General features: G+C 40.8%; 1 protein-coding gene across 4 annotated transcripts in view; it reads right to left on the bottom strand.

The window, feature by feature from the left end:
- Positions 1-22,496, bottom strand: part of LOC144683356 (plasma membrane calcium-transporting ATPase 1-like) — a 191,032-nt gene that overhangs the window by 120,444 nt on the left and 48,092 nt on the right. For all 4 annotated transcript variants that reach the window (XM_078546295.1, XM_078546294.1, XM_078546293.1 and 1 more), the window contains exon 2: positions 21,166-21,632. In XM_078546295.1, the coding sequence (XP_078402421.1) occupies positions 21,166-21,361 (196 nt within the window). In that variant the 5' untranslated portion in view covers positions 21,362-21,632. The remainder of the gene's footprint in view (positions 1-21,165; positions 21,633-22,496) is intronic.

Genomic DNA, 22,496 nt, shown 5'->3' with positions numbered 1-22,496 from the left:
GCTTCCAGGACCAGGATGGTAAAAGAGGAGAATGGAGCACTGATTGGAAGGTATGATTCTGAGAGGTGACTGTCAGGCTGTGGGGCAGTCCTCACAATTTTGCCACAATTGTCCAGATGTTTGCAAGGAGGATTCTGCAGAGTCAATTGGGCTGGGTGTGCCTTTGTTGTGTCCAAATCTAATGTCTAGTTTGATTCTGGATGGTCCCTTTTAATGTTGAGACACCCCACTACTCCAGTTTCCTCTCTCGGAGCATTAAAAATTAGCCATCTGGAAGTGGAGCTCAGTATGAAGTGAGGTTGGCAGTATAACAGTTTGCAGATTAAGCATACAGCACCGTTACCTTGTGCTGACTGGTACTATGTCCTCTGCAAGATGATGCTTTTGCTCTATGAGCTCCAGTTTAACACTTGATTTGACAAAGGCCGGAAGACATGCAATGTCATGGCCCTGCATACAGATGTCAGAAAACTTGCCAGCACAGTAATCTGGTAGCGAAGTTTACATTACATGAGGTTATGCAATGCATATCTATCTGAAATAGATGTTCTACATTTCAGAGGAAGACAATATTCAATGTGTGAAGCCAGTAAACTCTGGTCAATAAAAATGATGGAATTTAATAACCCTCAACAGTGCAGACGGATTAAACAAGTCGATAATAGCTGCACCATACAGGACACTAACTGGAAGTCACTACCGAACCTGATAGCACAAATGTGCTTAATTATCAGATGAAGTAATTAACATAGGATACATCAGCACGAATTTCAATTTGTTAATTTCCCTCATTCATACACACAGGCTCAGCAATTACTCCTAGCTAGTTCCGGAGTTTTAAACTGTTAAATTCCAGATTGTGACCTAAGATAGTCATAAGCAAAGGATATGAAAACTTTATATTATTTCAAAAAAGTTAGTGCTGACTTGTTTTGATGCTCATCCACTCGCATTTGAATCAGAAGGTCGTAGATTCAAGGCCTGCTCTAGAGATCTAGGCTGATGCTTCTGTACAGTGAAGGAGTGCTGCATTATCAGGAGATAATGTATTTCAGATGAGATGTTAAACTGCCTAAGTAGACTTAAAAGATCCCATGACACTTTTCACGTAAGAGTAGGCTCCCTGATCACCAGTCATCCATCAACCATAATCAAAAACAGATTAGTTTGTCATTTATATTTGCTTGTGGGACCAGCAATGATCGAATTGAATGGAGGAACAAGCTCAGGGCTGAATGCCCTAATGCTGATCCTATGATCTGGCTGCACACAAACTAAATGCAAAAGCAACTACACTTCAAAATGATTCATTCGTTGCAAGCACTTCAAGTCATCCTGAGGATGTGAAAGAAGAACTTGGGTTTCTATATGTTAAGTGCTCCCATTAAAAAGCGGAGGTACTGATCGCTGTATTGCTACTTTAAAAAGTTACAGAAAATTCAATGCTGCTGGATATTTCAGAAGGCACTGTGACATCTGCTAAAACAAAATCCAAAACCTGAGCTAAAATCAAATGATTGAAGATGCATCATCATCCGCTACACAGATGCTATGATCCTTTGAAACTGTCAAGAGGAGGAGTTGCCAAGCTGCTTTCCTACAATCACAGGGAACATTTGAGAGGTAAACAAAGCATAATGTAACTTCAAGTTACCACATTACAATAATTCTTGGTAGAATTCACAGTAAGACAGTTCAACAACATGCACAATATTAACTTTGAAATACAAAGTCTGCAAAGAATGAGATAAAATTATATGGCTGAAAACACAGGTCAGAAAAAATGAATTCTAAATCATGGGGAGAAGCAGAGAGTTAGATTATCCAAAGCAACCATTCCAATACAAAGCATGTTTGTAAAAGCCTTTTCTGAAATACAGTCAATTTTGTCTGTTCAACAGCAGATTTCAATCAATTACTTAGATTAAAAACCCAGTTGAACTCAGAAAATCATTTTAAAAGCTTAACCCTCAGGCCACAGCCATGTGCTGCTCACCCATCTGTGCAGTACTGTACTGCACAATCACCCACACCCATGCCTTTGAAAATGTTGATCAGAGATGCTTTCATTCACATGCAACTGTAATAGCAATAAGAAATGGACCGACTAAAACATATACATAAGAAATGTGAAAGACTGCGTACAGCCTTCTGAGAGGAACAGAGGATCCTGGTCGTTCTTCATATCTCCAAGCCGTCCATATGCTCAGCTTCAATTTCCAGTTGATAAAAAAAGGGAACAGTGCTAAAACTCATGGACTTGTTTGAGGCTAGGTTACACGATGCAAGGTCAGTGGTATTGATACCAGTTCACATATCAAACCCAGGACACAGAAACATCATTGTCCTCTTGCTCTTAAAGGAATGGATTTCTGATCATTACCAACATTGAGATGTAAATCAGTTACTGCACTCCACTAACAATTTTGTGCGATACACAGAGAAGTTCAGTTAGTTCCCACTTTAGAACTCGGACCGTGAAACAAATGATTCATAAAAGCAGATGACAATGATATTCACAAGAACAGGCACCAAATTCCAGCAATAGTTCATAAAATAAATCAATGTAAAAAGTGTACTGGTTTAGGATATCCACCCTCCATTGCAATCCATGTTCTGACTGATGTCAACTTATTGCTAAAGCTTCATTTTGATTTACTATCTCCACCCTATTTCAGGACCTGCCTGTGCAAGGGGATCGTGGCACTGTGGGTTGGACTTGCCTTTGGGCAGAGAACTTCAGGACTGAATTAATTTGCTCCCTTTGCCTATGCTGCTTTCCATCCAAAGTGATTAGCCATGACTAGGTTCCAGTGAGCAGGCAATTTTGCAGCTTCTCCTTAATCAATCTCCATTCAACATTTTGCCAGACAGCACGGACCAGAGACCCCAATAGAGATTCTCAGGTGCAAATTCTAATCACATCCATAAAAATCAAATGTTAATTATATACTAATAGGGAAATATTAATACGCTAATAATGTGCGCAGTTTTTTTCTTTTTGGGACAAGTGCGATAAAGCACTGTCCTCCGGTATACATTTCTTCCCTTCATTTTATTTTATTTGGCCTTACGATGTGAGCATTACTGACAAGGCCAGCATTTATTGCCCATCCCTAATTGCCCTCAAGGTGACGGTGGTGAGGTACCTTCTGGAACCGCTGCAGTTCATGTGATGTTGGTACTCCCACAGTGCTGTAAGTGAGGGAGTTCCAGGTTTTTGATTCAGTAACAGTGAAGGTACAGTGATACAATTCCAAGTCAAAGTGGGAACTAACTGAGCTTCTTTATTGACAATTTTGTGTGATGTACAAAGTGCAGTAACTGATTTACATCTCAATTTGGAAGGGAATTTGCATATGATGATGTTCCTTTATGCCCTTGTCCATCTAGGTGGTAGAGGTCACGGGTTTGGAAAGTGTTGTTGGAAGCTGCAGTGTAACTTGTAGATGATACACAATGCTGACGCTATACGCTAGTGGTGGTGGGGGGAATGCATGTTTAAGGGGTTGACAGGGTGCCTATCTGCTGCTTTAATCTTGGATGGTGTCGAGCTTCGAGTATTGCTGGAGCTGCACTCATCCAGGCAAACGGAGAGTAAGCTGCCACGCTCCTGACTTGTGCCTTATAGGCTGTGGACAGTCTTTGTGGAGTCAAGAGGTGAGTTACCCATTGCAGAATTCCCAGCCTCCCAGCTGCTCTTTAGCCACAGTATTCATATGGCTGGTCCAGTTAAGCTTCCTGAGGGTATATCCCTCAGGATGCTGATGGTGGGGGATTCAGTGATAGTAATGCCATTGAATGTCAAGGGAATTGGTTGGCATCTCTCTTTTTGGAGAAAGTCATTGTCTACCTCTTGTATGGCATGAATGTTACTTGCCACATATTAGCCAAAGCCTGGATGTTGTCCAGGTCTTGCTACATATGGACACAGTCTGCTTCAGTAGCAGAGTTGCAAATGGCACTGAATATTAGAGTCAGTGCAAACCCTCAGTTCTGACCTAATGGTGGAGGGAAGGTCATTGATGAAGCAGCTGAAGATAGCTGGGCTTAGGAAACTACAGAGGAACTCCTATAATGATGTCCTGGAGCTAACAACCGCAGCCATCTTCCTTTTTGTAGATTCGACTCCAGCCAGTGAATAGTTTTCCCTCTGATTCTCAATAAACTCGCTTTTGCTAGGGCTCCTTGATGCCACGCTCAGTCACATACTGCCTTGATGTGAAGAGCAGTCACTCTCACCTCACCTCTCGAGTTCAGCTCTTTAGTCCATGTTTGGGCTAAGTTGTTTAATTGTCCACTACCTTTCATGATGGGATGTGGCAGGACTGTAGAGCTTTGATCTGATGCATTGATTGTGGGATTGCTTAGCTCTATCTATGCTGCTTCTGCTGGTTAGCATTCATAAAGCCCTGTCTTACGCCAGATGCTGTTCCTGACATGCTCTTCTTCGCTCCTCACTGAATCTGGGTTGGTCACCTGGCTTGATGGTAATGGTGAGGCGAGGCATATGCCAGGTCATGTGTTTACAGATTGTGGTTGAATTCAATTCTGCTCCTGCGGATGGCTCACAGTGCCTCATGGATGCCCAGTTTTGAGCCACTATATCTGTCCTGAGAATATCCCATTTAACATGGTGATGGTGCCACATAACAAGATGGAGGGTGTCCTCCGTGTGAAGATGGGACTTTGTCTTCACAAGGACTACGCAGTGGTTACCTCTACTGATACCGTCATGGACAGATGCATCTGCAACAGATTAATGAAGATGAGGTCAAGCTTGATTTGTTCCCCCATCACCTACTGGAGGTCCAGTCTGGCAGAAATGTCCTTCAGCCAGCTCAACGGGCAGTGGCGTTACCAAGCCACTCTTGATGGGCATTGAAGGCTCCCACCCAGGTATATTCTACTCTTGCTACTCTCAGTGCTTTTTCTAATTGATGTTCAACATGGAGGGGCACTAATTCAACAGCCAAGGGGAGAACGGTAGGTGGTCATTAGCAGCAGCTTGGCTTGCCTTTGTTTGACCTGATGTGAGGCGACTTCATGTGGCCCAGAGTCAATGTTGAGTGCTCCCATGACCATTGCCTCATTTTTATATAGACATGTATGAACTGATTACTGTTAAAATGAAAACCGTATTCTCTTTCTACCACAAAATGAGAACCGGGTCAAGATGATGTGGATAAAGCAGCTAGACTGTTCCATCTGATAATTGCTCCAATAAGTACATACAATGGAGATAAAAATGTTTGCATGATGGGACAGGTGTCAATAATCTCAAGCTCAGCATGCCTTGGGCATCAAAACAAAAAGCTAAAAGCTACTGCGGATGCTGGAAATCCAAAACAAAAACAGAATTACCTGGAAAAACTCAGCAGATCTGGCAGCATCGGTGGAGAAGAAATCAGTTAACGTTTCGAGTCTTCATGACGGGTTCTGCCGAAGGGTCATGAAGACTCGAAACGTTAACTGATTTCTTCTCCACTGATGCTGCCAGACCTGCTGAGTTTTTCCAGGTAATTCTGTTTTTGTTATGCCTTGGGCATCATTGTTTATTAACATATCTATCAACATCTCATTGATTTTGGTTGGCCATTTTCACAAGCTAGAAGCTGTGCAAATGTAATAAATATGAAAAACCTTCGCTGGCTCTTGACTTCAATTCACGTTATTAGTTATTTGTTATCATGTCAGAGTCAGTGGCGGAATGAGTCACAGCGGCCTTGGAAAACAACCAAGAGCCTTTCAGACATTACCAGCTTCTCAAACCAGGTATCTTCATTTATCTTACATTTTAAAATTTCAATTCCTAATTATGGTAACGCTTCTAAAATATATGAAGCAAAATGAAGATACTTACAAAACCCATTAATTTGATACATACTCAAATGGCATTTGTATTCATTGTTCACCCATAAGATTAAAAGAAATAGGAGGGGCAGGCGATTCAGCCCATTGAGCCTGCTCTGCCATAAGGTCATGGCTGAGCTGATTGTGGCCTTAACTTGATGTTCTTGACTGCCCCCCATAACCCTCTACTCCCTTGGCGATCAAAAATCTGTCTAGCTCAGCCTTGAATATATTCAGTAACCCAGCCTTCACAGCTCTCTGTATAACAGGATACCAAAGAATAATGGCTCTGAGAAAAGAAATTCTTCCTCATCTCCTTTTCAAATTAGAGATTGCTTATTTTTCAACTGTGCCCCATGGTTTTATGTTGCCCCACAAGGGGAAACATCCTTTCAGAAATTACCCGATCAAACTCCCTCTGAATTTTATACGTTTCAATAAGGTCATCTCTCATTCTTCTAAATTCCAATGAATATAGGTCAACCTGCTCAACCATTCCTCATTAGACAACCCTTTCATCCCAGGAATCAGTCCAGTGAACCTCCTCTTCATTGCTTCCAATGCAGGTATATTCCTCCTTAGGTAAGAAGACCAAAACTGTACATAATACTCCAGGTGCAGCCTCACCAATGTCCCATACAGCCGTAGCAAGACTTCCTTACTTTTATATTCCGTCTCCTTTGCAATAAACGGCAACATTCCATTTGCTTTCCTAATTAATTGTTTTATCTCCATGCTAACTTTTTGTGACATGAGACAGGTCAGGTGCAAATTATGTTTTGGTTCATAAGAAATGTGGGCTTGTCAATGGTAGCTGACTTGTGTTGGTAACATCAAGAAAGCAAACTCCAATGAATTGAGGCCATTTCTGATGGTCGGCTACAAGCGAACTAGTGTATGCATATCACAAGAGGGTTATATGTGGTATGCCTCACAATTTACAAAACCTGGCTTCCTCAGAAGGATTTACCAGAATAAGCTTAAAAAAAAGGTAGAGCTTTTTAAAAGCCTAATTTGGGTATAAATTAATTTCCATGATGGTTGGAAAGCATTTCAGGGCCAAGCACCTGAGTTTCTTAAAGACAGGTCCTTTCAGCTCATGTTTTTTAGCTTATCAACTAACTGCTTGCAAATAGCCTAAAGCAGCATTCAAATAGAAGATTTGAAACTCTGCCCAGATGGTTTGTGCTAATAAATACCAGAGTCCATCCAACATTTAGCTCTTCACCCAGCCAACATCCCCGCTGGAAAAATAAAAGATCTAAAATGATGACCGCATACAGTAAGGAAACTACTGAAGCTGTGAGGTCATTAACAGATCAACCGTATATGAATAAAATAATGGAAAGCCTGATCAGGTATAAGGCCTTAATATCTTTCAAACAGCTTAATATAGTCTAATCAGCATTCGTGACCTTTACTTGGAATTAAAAGCACAAACCAGGCCTTTCATCTCAATTTTGTTTATGGTCTTCATGATCCACAAAATCTTCCTCCCCACCCTCCTGATCTAACTCTACCTGCATATCCTTCAATTCCTTTCTCCCCTCCTGTACTTATCTAGCATCCCCTTAAAGGCATCTATGCTAAATTGCTACCACATGGAGTTGCTGAGGCTAGTTCCACATTCTCACCACTTTCTGGGTAAAGAAGTTTCTCCTGAACAGTTCACTGATTTATCAGTGCTTATTCCAGAAGTGGAAACATCTTCTCTGTCTACCCTATCACACCATTTCATAACCTTAAAGTCCTCTATTAGGTCATCGCTCAGTTCTCTTTTCTGGATAAAAAGAGACCCAAACCTGTTCAGTCTTTCCTAATAACTATATCCGCTCAGTTCAGGTGACATCCTAATAAATTTTTTTTATGCCTTCTCCAATGCCTCTAGACCCTTTTAGTAATATGGAGATCAGAACTGTACGTGATACTCCAAGTTTGATCTAACCAAACTTCTATACAGGTTTAACATAGCTTTTCTGCTTTTCAATTAAGTTCCTCTACAAATTAACTCCAGTGCTTTGTTTGCGCTTTTATGGCCTTATTAACTTGTCCTGCTCTCAATCTTGAAAGTCAATTTACTGTCTGGAGTGTCAAAGTCCTCTTTCAATGGCTTGGTTCATTGCCATTTGTTTAGTCCAAATTCCTTTGTTGTGCACTTGCAACCTTCTAGACACCAGGATAAACTTTATCAGACTATTTCTAGCAACAATTGTTAATAATTAAAGAACACAAGATACCATTAACTTTCGATGTCTACAGCGAAATGATTCAGTGCTCAGGACACAGGTTTCAACATTTTTAAATTTATTCTTTCACGGGATGTGGGTGTCGCTGGCTAGGCCAGCATTTATTGCCCATCCTTAATTGCCCTGGAGGTGGTAGTGGTGAGCTGCCTTCTTCAACTGTTGCAGTCCACGTGGTGTAGATACACACAGAGTGTTGTCAAGGAGGGAGTTCCAGGAATTTGACCCAGCAACAGTCAAGGAATGTTGATATATTTCCAAGTCAGGATGGTGTTTGGCTTGGAAGGGAAGTTCTAGATGATGGTGTTCCCATGTCCTTCCAGATGGTAGTGGTCATGAGTTTGGAAGGTGCTGTCTAAGGAGCCTTGGTGAGTTCCTACACTGGATCTTGTATATGATACACATTGCTGCCACTGTGCACCGGCGGTGGAGGGAGTGAATGTTTGTGGATGAGGTGCCAATCAAGCTGACTGCTTTGTCTTAAATGGTGTCAAGCTTCATAAGTGTTGTGGGAGCTGCACTCATCCAGGCAAGTGGAGAGTATTCCATCACACTCCTGACTTGTGCCTTGTAGATGGTGGACAGGCTTTGGGGAGTCAGGAAGGGAGTTACTCGCCGCACGATTCCTAGCCTCTACTTGCTCTTGTAGCCATAGTATTTATATGGCTAGCCCAGTTCGGTTTCTGGTCGATGGTAACCCACAGGGTATTGATAGTGGGGGATTCAGTGATGGTAATGCCATTGAATGTCAAGGGGTAATGGTTAGATTATCTCTTGTTGGAGATGGTCATTGTCTGGCACTTGAGGCATGAATGTTACTTGCCATTTGTCAGCCCAAGCCTAGATATTGTCCAGGTCTTGCTGCATTTGGACATAGACTGCTTCGGTATCTGAGGAGTTGCAAATGGTGAATATTGTGCAAACAGCAGCAAACATCCCCACTTCTGACCTTATGATGCAAGGAAGGTCATTGATGAAGCAGCGAAAGATCATCGGACACTATCCTGCAGTGATGTCTTGGAACGGAGATGATTTGACCTTCAACAACCACAACCCCTTTTGTGCTTGGTACGACTCCAATCAGTGGAGAGCTTTCCCCGATTCCCACTGACTCCAGTTTTGCTACACTCAGTCAAATGCTGCCTTGATGTCAAGGCAGTCACTCTCACCTCAGCTCTTTTGTCCACGTTTGGACTAAGGATGTAATGAAGTCAGAAACTGAATGGCCCTGATGGATCCAAAAGCGAGGAGGTTATTGCTGAGTAATTGCCGCTTGATATCACTGTTGATGACCCCTTTCATCACTTTGCTGATGATCAAGAGTAGACTGATGGGCAGCAATTGGCCAGGTTGGATTTGTCCTGCTTTTTGTGGACAGGACAACACGGGCAATTTTCCACATTGCCGGGTAGTTACCAGTGTTGTAGCTGTACTGGAACAGCTTGGTTAGGAATGTGGCTAGCTCTGGGGCACAAGTCTTCAGTACTATTATCAAAATCTTGTCCGGGCCCATTGCCTTTGGAATGTCTAGTGCCTTCAGCTGTTTCTTGATATCATGCGGAGCGGATTGAATTGGCTGAAGACTGGCATCTGTGATGCTGGGGACCTCGGGTGGCCAAGATGGATCATCTACCTTGTACTTCTGGCTGAAGATGGCAGAAAATCCTTCAGCCTTATCTTTGGCACTAGTGTGCTGGGCACCCCCATCATTGCGGATGGGAATATTTGTGCAGCCTCCTTCTCCAGTTAGTTGTTTCATTGTCCATTGCCATTCATGACTGGATATGGCAGGACTGCAGAGCTTAGATCTGATCTGTTGGTGGTGGGATCGCTTAGCTCTGTCTATCACTTGCTGCTTATGCCGTTTGGCACACAAGTAGTCCTGTGTTGCAGCTTCGCCAGGTTGACACCTCATTTTTAGGTATGCCTGGTTCTGCTCCTTGCATGCCCACCTGCACTCCTTATTGAACCAGGCTTGATCCCCTGGCTTGACAGTAATGGTAGAGTGCAGGATATGCCAGGCCATGAGGTTACACAGATTTTGATTAAATACAAGTCTAGGAATTCTGCTGCTGTTGCCCTACAGCGTTTCATGGGTGCATAGTTTTGAGTTGCTCAATCTGTTTGGTGGTCATGCCTACTAATATTGTCATGGACAGATGCATCTGCAACAGGTCAATTGGTGAGGACAAGGTCAAATAGGTTTTTCCCCTCTTGTTGGTTCCCTCACGATCTGCCACAGACTCAATCTAGCAGCTATGCCCTTTAGGATTCAGCCAGCTTGGTCATTTGTGGCACTGCCCAGCCACTCTTGGTGATGGATGTTCAAGTCCCCCACCCAGAGTACATTCTGTGCTCTTGCCACCCCCACCCTCCCCCACCTCCCCCTCCCTCCCTCCCAAGTGGTGTTAAACATAGAGGAGCACTAATTCATCAGCTCTATCCCCCTTAAACAGTATAAATTTAATCACATTTCTACTTCTCCTCAGCTCTGAAGAAGGGTCATACAGACTCGAAACGTCAACTCTATTTCTCTCTCCACAGATGCTGTCAGACCTGCTGAGTTTTTCCAGCATTTTCTGTTTTTGTTTCAGATTTCCAGCATCCACAGTATTTTGCTTTTATTATAATATTTGGTCTTGTCCATCTGCAGATACGAGTTCTCTCAACGCAAACTAACATTTGGATTTTCAGAGATTCCCCAACATTTGACCGTTTGCGATACCCACTACCATTTACTTATTTCATTGTTGCTGATTTTTTTTTAAAAAAGTCCCAAATGGGGCAAAGAGAGGAAAGGTTTTCCCTGGTTTCCTCTACTCTGCTCTATTTTACGTGTGCAAACAGTAAAGGTGCAGGTAAGGGAAAAATACTTTTAACCCCCTGCAGTGTGAGCAAGACAATTTCATGTAACAGGAACTGTACCATGCTTCCACATTTAGGCTCAGTCTATAAAACAACAGAAGTGAAAACTGGAAGGAATATGCACTTCTACAAAAGATTTTTCAGGAGCCGAACACTAGACAGTAGACCACCCAACGTCAGGCTGCAGGTTTACATAAAAAGATTTCTAATAAAAAATCATATGCATTTCAATTACACATTACTACCCAACAAGCACGCAAAAGGAGAGAGTCTGGCCATTAAAACAGCATCTGGCAAAATTTCCAATGCTCTGGGATAGGCAACTAAAGAATCAATAGTGGAAAAAGTCAATAATATAAATAAATGAGTTCTACCACTGGGTTTCACAAACAAGTGTTTACAAGAAGACTATTCATAAGAATGTCAACCTAATGCAATGTGATATTTAAAATAGATTTATAAAGATTCAACTTGGCTTTAGACATCTCCTGTTCAAGGTGTTGACAAGAGTCCTCATTCAAAACTTTAACTTCACTGTTCTCTCCACAACAGCCTGACCTGCTGAGCACTTCCGGCATTTCCGATGGGGTTTTTTTTTTTAGCTTTCCGTTTCTGTTTGGGCTGTTGTGCAAACACAGCTTTCAAAAAAACCTTGCAACTTCTGTTCTTAGAAATTCCAACCCAAGCAGAAAGCAGCCAAGTTAGACCTGAGCTGTATATATAGAGTCACTAAAAATAGTACAACTGGTCACCTGCTGTTAAATGTTACATCAGCCAGGGTAACAGTATCTCCTGCGGACCCTTTACAGTGACCGGAAATGTTTATCCGAAAGGGCAGTGTGGAATTCCGTAGCCATGCCCGTTCAGCTAACTTGGGAAACAATTGGAAAGTGTGCAACAATTCAGTAATAAAGTTTGACTAAAAAAGCATTTTTTACAAGCAACTGTGTAACTGCACAGAATCTGATATACGCAGACAGTGATGACTTCAAATAAACTTGAATATTTTTAAGCAAAAATCAAAATTAAAATGCAACCCTTTATTCAGTTTCAATTCCATATCAAGGTTCTTTGAAATGGCACAAACTTAAAATATCATGGTCCTCCCTCAAGGAACTCGTTTAAAAACCCCACTATCCACAAGTCATCCTGATGTTTACATGAAAGAATGCACCAAGAAAATGTGATAAGACAAAACTAAAATAGTAATCATTTTAGAACAGATAAGTTTAAGCCAAGTTCAAGGTTAAGGTGTGCACAGGCACAGAAAGTGGTGTATTTAAGTTATGATCTTTCCAGGGAGACTCTTGTAGTATTGGGGTGTGCAGGATTGTAAGGGTTAATGTGGGGCTGAGGAAACAGTGTTGCCCACATGATGATGTAGAGACTCATATGGGAGTAGTAGAGTCTAGTAGTGAGCCTGGTAGAAGTTAGCATGAAGCTAGCACCTAGTCAGGACTGTATCCTTATGTATAACTCATAAACAGTTATTGTTTAACCATACAAGCCTCTAGACCTCTTCATGAGACAACATACAACCTCACAACAACTGAACTTTTACAGACCAAATACTGAATTCCTTAACTTTCATATATCCGAATGGGAATGTTGCCATCAATTGACATGTAATTTAACAGCTTGTAGTAACAAGGTAGGTATTTGAGGTACAATCTATTAGCAGCGATGTCCAATCGCAGATTCCACATTGTCACTCAACTAGGAAGGCTGCAACTGCCATTCTGTTCCATTCCTCCTCTTTTAGACACCATGCCCTAAAAGAGTGTTGGCGACCATGGAGTTCTATGGTCCATGATTATACTTGAGAGTACTGCAGTGGTTTGCCATTCACTTCTGTCATATGGCTGACCAGGAAATTCTCCCGCTCTTACCATGAGACATATTGGAAGGATTTAGAGGCTAATAATCAACCACATTAAGAACGCACCTTCTATGGCCATCAAGTTCTGAAGTGGGACTTGAACCTGGAGCTTCTAGCTCAGAGGTAGGGACACTATGCGCCACAAGACCTCCCCTCTGATCTACTAACCTGGTTTAAACAACATGCTCATTGCAGAATGACAAACAGGCATTTCCCCATAGGGAGTGAAAGGGAAGAACAAACTCAGGTACAATTAAAAGCAAACTACTACAGATGTTGGAAATAGAAAGTTGGCATTTATTGCAAGAGGAGTGGAATATAAGAGTAGGGAAGTTTTACTGCAGCTGTAGAGGACCTTGGTGAGATGGTTTCCAGAGTAATGTGCGCAGTTTTGGTCTCCTTATTTAAGGAATGATATAAATCGCTTCAGAAACAGTTCAGAGAAGGTTCACTGGACTCATTACTGCGGTAAAGGTGTTGTCTCATGAGGAAGAAAGGTTCAACAGGTTAGGACTGTACCCATTGAGTTTAGAAGAATGAGAGGTGATCTTATTGAAACATGCAAGATCCTCAGGGATCTTGATAGAGTGGAAACCTGAAGGATGTTTCCTCTTGTGGAGTGACTAAAATTAGGGGACAGAGTTTAAAAATAAGAAGTCTCCCTTTTAAGACAGAGATGAGAAGAAACTTTTTCTCTCAAAGGGTCTTTGGTGTGTGGAATTCTCTTCCACAGAATGTACTGGAGGCTGGGAGTTTGAATTTATTCAAAGCAGAGTTAGAGAGGATTTTGTTAGGCAAGGGAGTCGAAGGTTATGGGGGGGGAGGAGGGGCAGATAGGAAAGTGGAGCTGAGACCACAACCGATCAGCCATGATCTTATTGAATGCTCGAAGGATCAAATGGCCTACTGCTGCTCCTGTATTAAAAACTGAAGATGCTGGAAACCCTCAGGAACAGGAAGTTAGAGTTAACGGTTCAGGTTTCACAAAAGGTCATTGGCCTGAAATGTTAACCCTGCTTCCTCTCTCCAAAGATGATGCCTGACTGCTTGAGGGTGTCCAGCATTTTCAGTTTTTAAATCACAGGTACATCGCCTAGCAACTGGTGACAGGTCAGGCAGATCGCTCTCCTTCCCATTTATGGAAGGGATCTTTAGTTGGATCGGAGGAGAGAGAGATTTCGAACTTAATCATAAATAATTGTCCACTTGCTGCAAAGTATTCTGTTCAAATTCTTCAGTTCCAGCATCAGACTATAATTATTCTGTAGCATGTGCAAATTTTATCAAGACACCATAGGTTATGGTTTAATTTTTAATTGAATTAAGATTTGTGGTAGGAAATTAGAAAGCTTGATCTTCATAACTATATATATGTGATATACAATCTCTGTACATATAAATATGAACTTCATTTCTCCTATGCATGGAAAGCAATTAAATTAAAAATTTACTTCTTCTGACCCCAAGCAACAGATTTTGTTAAAAGACAGATTATTGGCTACAAATAAAACTGGGCCTTCAACATTCAGTTGTGGTTTCACAATACAAGGATTACTCCACTTGGTATCTAAAGTCACACCAATTTAAAACATTCTATCTTAGCATCACATTTTAACATAACACCCAAGTGGAAAATGAGAAATGGAAAGGTGGTTGGATGACTGAGTGAGGGGGGTGGGGGAGTGAATGTAAGTTTAATGGACAGGAGGAAATATATTGCTTGCAGTAACATTAAATCTGCTCAATCACAAAGTTATCCAGATGAATGGACCTAAAGAGGAATCCTAAAAGATCCATAGTTTTCTTTTGACAAATTTACTCCATGCGATGAGGGATGGTAGAAAGATGTATAAACAAAAGGGAACAATGAAACAAATATCTTTTGATCACAAGAATTATTACATCACAGAAGGAGTCCATTCGGTGCATTGTCTCTGTACTGGCTCTCCAAACAAACAATTTTTTAGTGCTATTCTACCCGAAACCCTGCACATTCTTCCTTTTCAGATAACAGTCCAATTCCCTTCTGAATGCTTCAATTGAAGCTGCCTCCATCACACTATCAGGCATTGCATTCTAGACCTTAACCACTCACTACGTGAAAAAGCTTTTTCGCTTTTGCTTCTCTTGTCAATTGCTTTAAATCAGTGCCCTCTCATTCTCCATTCTTTCATGAGTGAATAGTTTCTCCCTATCTACTCTGTTCAGACCCCTCATGATCTTGAATACCTCGATCATATCTCCTCTCAGCCTTCTTTTCTCCAAGAAAGAGAGTCTCAACTTCTCCAACCTATCTTCATAATTGAAGTTCCTCATTTCTGGAAGTATTCTCATGAATCTTTCTGCACTCTCTCCAACGCATTCACATCCTTCCTAAAATGTGGCTCCCAGAACTGGACGCAAACTCCAGCTGAGGCCAAACCAGTGTCTTATACATTTTCAACATAACCGTGCTCCTGCACCACCTTTAGAATTGCAACCGTTATTTTATATTACCTCTCCATGTTCTTTCTACCAAAATGAATTGCTTCACATTTCTCCTCATTGAACTTCATTTACCACCTGTCCACCCATTGCACCAAATTGTCTATGTCTCTTTGAAATTCTACACTATCCTCTTCACAGTTCACAATGCTTCCAAGTTTCATATCATCTGCAAATTTTGAAATTGTTCCCTGTACACCAAGATCTGGGCCGTTAATAATTATCTGGAAAAGCAAGAGTCTCAACACCGACCCCTGAGGAGCTCCAATACAAACCTTCCTACAGCCCAAAGAACATCCATTAATGACCACGCTCTGTTTCCAGTCACTCAGCCATTTGTTGCTACTGTCCATTTTATTCCATGAGCTATAAACTTTGCTCAGGTCTGTTGTGTGGCACCGTTTCAAATATTCTTTAGAGGACCATATACACCACATCAACTTTTTGTTACCACTTCAAAAAACTCCAGCAAGTTGATTAAACAGGAATTTCCCTTAAGAAATCCATGCTGACGTTCCTTAATTAACCCGCATCTGTCCACGTGACGATTAATTCTATCCTAAATTATTGTTTCTAGAAGTTCCCCCCTACGATCGAAGTTAAACTGACTGACCTGTAGTTGCTGGGCTTATCTCTACAATCTTTTTTTCAACAAGGTTGTAATGCTTGCAATTCTCCAGTCCTCTGGCAGGAGAACCTGAGGAAGACTGAAAAATTATGGCCAGTACAAGTAGCCAATCTCAAAGATGAAAGTTTAAGTTGGATGTGGCTCAGCTGCTTAGATCCTAACTCACGCCAAGTCCCGTTCAAGTGTGCTCGCTGGGTCCTAGTCCTGCAATAACTTGATTTCAAAATTCTCATCTTTGTTTTCAAATCCCTCCAATGGCCTTATACGTCTAACATCCTCCAGCTCTACAACCCAATGCAATCTTTTCACACCTCCAATTACGGCCTCTTCTACATTCTTGCTTTTAAATTTCTCAACCATTGATGACTGTGTCTAGGTCCTAAGTTCTAAAAGCTCCTTAAACTACCTCTGTGCTAGTTTTTCATTATCTGTCCTAATATCGCTGTGTCAAATTTTTGTTTAATAACACTCCTGAAGTGCCTTGGGATGGTTTAAGACATCAAAGGAGCTAGATAAATGCAAGTTGTTACTGAATACTGAGTACTTCATGCTCTAAATCAGGGGATGGAGTAAAGGTAAAAAATCATTTCGTGATTAAAGAAATACAAGCCCATGATTCATTAAGATTCAGTGATGCAAGGAAGATTTGTATTCAGGCAATAAGCAGTCTGCTTTGCAATCTGACACACAACACCACATCTCATGTTTTGCAAGAAATTTTCATTCTGATGCTATCCCTTTAAAGTTTTGTGTGTTACAAGTAGGAAATCAGAAAACTTCCTCGAACTATGTGCAGCCTTCTGTCACGGTATCGGCCCAATCTCTCAATATTCTGAAGGAGAAGCCCAGCTACAGGCAAAAGTCAAGAAAATAAACCCAAAGTCTCTCCCAAACTGGGGATAAACTAAACTAAAATGCAATGTTTCCACTTCTGTTGTTCTACTGAATCATCTGCATTTAAACAATTCATTCATCACCTCAACAGTACTTGAACCACTGCATTCAGAGCACAATATCTGTGCCCATCCTTGCAATCTCCAATGCCACTCTTAGCAGCCATTTGTTCAGCTTTGTAAAAAGTTATATCTAATAGAATCTGACATCTCTGCTGCCCAGTGGGAAAGGAAAAAAATCCTAATGAGCTCTGAAGAAGCTTGCTAATTTTTTTTAATATGTCTTTCAGATTTACGATCAAATTTTAAATTTAATAACCTGTTTACGACTTCTGCTTCAGTTATGTCGACATCACATCTGTATTCCGCCAACATTTTCTTAAATTATGAATGTGGATAACAATGCGATAATGACCAGATAATCTGTTTACGTGATGTTGATTGAGGGATAGATATTGGCCAGGACGCCGGGGATAACTCCCGTTTTGTTCTTCAAAGTAGTGCCATTGTATCCTTTACATCCACCTGAACAGACCAACAGGACCTCGGACAATGCTCCCTTAGTACTGCACTGGAGCATCAGCCTTTTATGGGCTCAAACCCTGAAGTGGGGCTTGAACCCAGGGCCTTGTCATTCAGAGACGAGAATGCTACCAACTGAGCCACATCTGACACTGGCTATGTAAACTGCAATCCCCAGCATTCAAAAGGCTGCATCATAATCCTTGCATATTATCTCCTGAAGTCTCCTTCAATTAATTATATTATGAAGCCTAAAATTTCACTCAATATCCAAAACATTCCATCACCCATCACCCATACAAATTTAGATACTTATTTTGATTTTAATATTGAACTAGATTCTTAGTTAACCTAGTTTACAACATCTACATATTGACTGAGTGCTTTCACTGGTCAACAGACATCTAAATACAAAACACATCCCAAATATGAAATGCATTTCTTCAAATCCATTATCCCTCCTCCCCGTCATCTTGAAAACATGCTTAAAAATAAAAAATGCAGTCAGCATGTCAGGTAGCATCTGTGGAGGCAGAAATATAGGACCAACAATGGTGATGTTACAGGTGAACAACTTATAAAAAGGAGGTAAAAGCAAAGAACTGCGGATGCTGGAAATCCAAAACAAAAACAAAAAAATAAAAAGGAGGTACAGAAACAAGGAATAACAATTATCCATTATTTAACCATCTTTGGCCTTTCCTCCCATACCTTAGCCTCTCTTTTCCTGCTCTCTTTCAATTATAGGGTTCTAATCTGCCAGGAAATAGCAATTTTCAAGAGGGGTCACTCAGCAGCTTGGAGCTTCAACTAGTTGAATGTTTGAGAACCATCCCAAAAATGGAATAATGCCAATAGTCTTGAATTAGAAAGTATGTTTCTTGAAAACCAAAAAAAAGTGCCTATTCTGTTTTGTTTCTAGAAATGAATTTGGGATGGAAGCAAGGGGAAAGAATCGAGGCGATTTAAAATAATGGCTGGAATTTTCCAGCCCCGTTGTGGGTGGGACCCGCCGTGGGAGAGACGGCGCCCCAGCCAGAAGTCCATTGACTTGCGGCAGGGCCGGAAGATCGCGGTGGAGGGCAGGTGGGCGGAAAATCCCACCCAATGAGTTATTTTTGTAGCCCTTCAAAGTCATGCTTCACCCATTCTTCTCCACCCTGCCCCCCCACCCCCGTTCCCCCCCCACCAAACCCATTACACAGACACAAAATAGTTTCAAAGGAAGAACTTATTTGGAATAGTAACCAAAATCCCTTTAAATGCAAAATAGCTATCAACCGCATCAAACCACAACTTAATTTCCAGCTGATATCTTATAAAAAGAGATTCCTGGAAAATCAAGAGGTCCTCAAAATTTTTATTGATTCTACATTTGTTAAACTTGATAGCAAATTACTTCTTTTGGTACACACAAAACATTTCTTTTCTGCAGTTATTAATTTCCCCTAGCTTTAGGGAAAGGGACCCGTGGAGAATGTGTGCTAATATTCACAAAACTTTAATCCAACAAAGAGATATTGACAACTGCATTCAAACTAGTGAAAGCCAAAATTTCTCAAAAATTAAACCAAATGTCGTCACCAATATAGAAAACCCAAAATACTCAAGCAAACCTTTACCGCTAACCTCAAGAGTTTTGATAAGTTGGGGAGACCAGCCTATGCATTTGTGCAAGTTGAAGTTGGGTTTTTTTCTGTGGGGGAGTGGGGGTGAGGCAGAGTCAAATACTAAGTTGAATGCCATTGTGAAATGGGTTCCGGCGTTTTCTCTATCCAAGGCAGAAATGCCACAGCATTACACTGGGAAGTAAATCCCAGGAGGCATGTTTATTTCAATTTTAGATAAATGAAATGCACTTGAGCAATATTATAAGTTGATACTTGATACAAAAGTTTAGACAAAGATTGACCACATATAATAAAGGGAAAGTGCACTAGGAAGAATAGATAGGTATAAGAACTGTTCAAAGCTTGGGCGAGTTGCTTCTTCCTGAGTTTTGAAAGTACCTAATTTTATTTCAGAGAAAATGTTTTGGCTCAACATAAATTTAAAAATCAAGTTCACTTAACAGACACACCTGAAAAACCCCAATACCGTTACATTTGCAACAATCAGAGAAAAAAGTTAAATTAAAATTAACAGCGCATTTAACTCGGCTTTTATCAGTTTTCTTTCTTTCCATCCCTCCCAACCATCTTGGCCCTGTACAGGAGCTCTTATCTTAGTGCTTTCCATTATCATCAAGAATCAATCAAATTGCTAACCCATTTTTTCTTTACAAACACTGATGGACATGTTGTGCATTTCCTGCCTTTTATTACAGGAAATATAAGTAGATATTAAAACTGATTTATGGAACTCTTGGGTAAGCATTGTACACTCACAGTCTAGCATACTTGCAGGATCATGGTCAGCATCATTTTACCAGTTAGCAAAAGACAATTTAAATTGCAGCCCATTTGATACTAACTCGCTCCTGCTCGAAAAAAAAACCGGAACATCTCAATGTCAAATATATCCAGAATTTAATGGCAGCAATGGAATTGGAACTGGAAGCTCTGGGACAGATATTTCACCAAATTAAGCTCGGGACACTGGTGACAGGCTGTTCATGGACTTTAAGCCCCTCATACCACGTCATGCACTTTAAATGCTCGAGCAAAACAGGCAGATGGGGCAATGCATCACCTAAAAAACAGCAGCTCCAACAATGCAGCACCACTTCAGGATTGTATAGATGTGGGGGCCTAGGTTATATACTTGAGTTCTGGAATGGGACTGGAGCCTTTTAATTTGGAGGCAAGATGCTATCACTAAACAAAGGCTGATAATCTTTAAACAAAAAGGATTTTTTCCCCCATTTTTTACATGCAAAAAAAATTACTGCAGAAATACCATAATGGTAATTGACTGCCGTTAACCTCTTAGGTGCTGTTTCAATCAGTAACATGTGAGGTGACATTTAATAAATTATTTAAATGCTTTTAGGATATATATTTCCTATGTTAAAGCAGTTATATTGTCTTTGTTGCAGCATTGAATAATGCATAAAGCATCTAATCAGTACTGACTTTCATAGATGGATTCACATACTAAACCAGTCAAGCTCTGTTCATCATAGCAAGCAGACACTGCTCTTATACGAGACAATTTTTAACCCCATCAGGTTGGCCCGAAAGTGATCCACTGAGACACAACTGAAGAATGTTGAGCATACTTGGATGATTTCTGAATAATGATTAGGAAGAATAATTGTGGTGAAATCTTTCTAAAGTAGATGCTTTGGAACATGGCTTTTCAGAACCCAGGATATACACATTTGATCCTCCCATAAGCTCATCAGTGAGTAACATGCAATTTCCGTTTGCATGTCGGCAAAAGGTTTACACTATTTACAAATTCATCCAAAGTGTCTGAGTTCATTGATTGGCCACCCGCAAAAGGAGCGTAGAGATGAACAATAAAGTGGAAACACTGTGGGAACGTACAACACAAAAGACATACGAGGTGCTGAAAAAGACCTTCTTGGTTTGATGGGATAGTCAGTTGCCAAGGCCTTTGCATCAATAAAGCCTTCTTTCAGGAAATCTCACCCAGTGAGGCCCTTATTCGACACATAGCAGGACGTTCAAATTCAGACCACATTAAAAGAACAAACCTGGTTTACCAGAACCACAATTGCAGCTTTTCAAAAGAGCAGTAACATTTTGTTTTAAACAAGGCAAAATGAACATGCTCACATGCACATACAATATACACACACAATATACACACACACATACACAAACAACCTACCTTCTACTGGAGAAGTTTTTAACCTTCTACAGATATCCTGAACATCACCATAAGTTTCATGTATTTTATTGACTGCTTCACCAGATCGCAGTTCCATAAGGGCACGCAGATCCCCGACGGTGCAGCCAAACTCGCCCTCATGATTGCCCTCTGCAACAGAGTTGCCTGGATGGTGGCTTGTTGTGTTGTTAGTCATTTTTTCCCCTTAGAAATTATAAAGGTTGCAGCTGAAGTTGAAAGATCCACACCAGACACTGGTACGGCAGTCCTACTGACAGTTCCGATGGGAGTCTGCAAATTTTAAATTGGTTTTTAACTCTCGTGGCAATGATGCGAACATCAGCAGAGTCCAACTTCTCCAGATCAAGGTGTCATAAGGAAATGCATATTACTGCAACAGCAGCCTAGCAACAACAGTTTAATTTCTGCTCTTGCATCTCTTGGTGCCAGTAAGCCGCTGAGAAAATCTGAAAGAGAAGGTGCAATGTGTTACTCAAATGATTGATACTTGACATGCAACTTTTAAAAACCAAAATAAGCTTAATGAAGAATTTCACACTTAGTGGTGCAATGTATAGAAATTCGTGGAACTTTGTAAGAACACTCCACAGCACCATTCACTATTCCCATGGTCAAAAGCATTTTCAGTTTTGGTAGTGAAACAGATTTTTAAAAAAACTTTACAGAAGATAAATCATAAAAGTCAAACATTTTAAACCGAATAAAATTAACAAACCTAACTTCAAAGGATGAAATTATGCAAAGCTAAAATGACATTTCTAATGTCCTACATGGGTCAGAATATCAATATTTCTGCAACAAACTATTGTACTATAGGTTGAGTATCCTTTACCTGAAACCCCTGGGGCAGATTGCGTTTCGGTAGTCAGATATTTTCAGATCTACCGTATATACAGTCGGCCTACTTACATTACAATAGCCTAAGATAGCTTTAGTCTATGGCTCTGTAGAAGAGTCATATGGACTTGAAACGTTAACTCTGTTTCTCTCTCCACAGATGCTGTTAGACCTGCTGAGTTTTTCCAGCATTTTCTGTTTTTATTTCAAATTTCCAGCATCTGCTGTACTTTGCTTTTATCTACAAATATTAGGCTGTTCTTCATTTGTCAACTCTCACACAACCTACTTCTTTCTTGTTGACACTTATTACATCTGTAAAATTATATTATTTTGCTTTATTAACATACAAATTAACTGCACAGCCATTCAAAAAAAAGTTTGGTTTTGGCTGTGTTTGGTTTTCGGATGTACGGCTAAAGGACATTTGACCTGTAACTAGTTTCACCAGTGATAGTTCTGCCACCCCTCTC

This window comes from Cetorhinus maximus, chromosome 8 (genome assembly GCF_964194155.1).
Source record: "Cetorhinus maximus chromosome 8, sCetMax3.hap1.1, whole genome shotgun sequence".
Taxonomy (NCBI): Eukaryota; Metazoa; Chordata; class Chondrichthyes; order Lamniformes; family Cetorhinidae; genus Cetorhinus; species Cetorhinus maximus.
The sequence above is the reverse complement of the archived record's forward strand: the minus strand, read 5'-3'. Positions and strand labels throughout refer to the sequence as shown.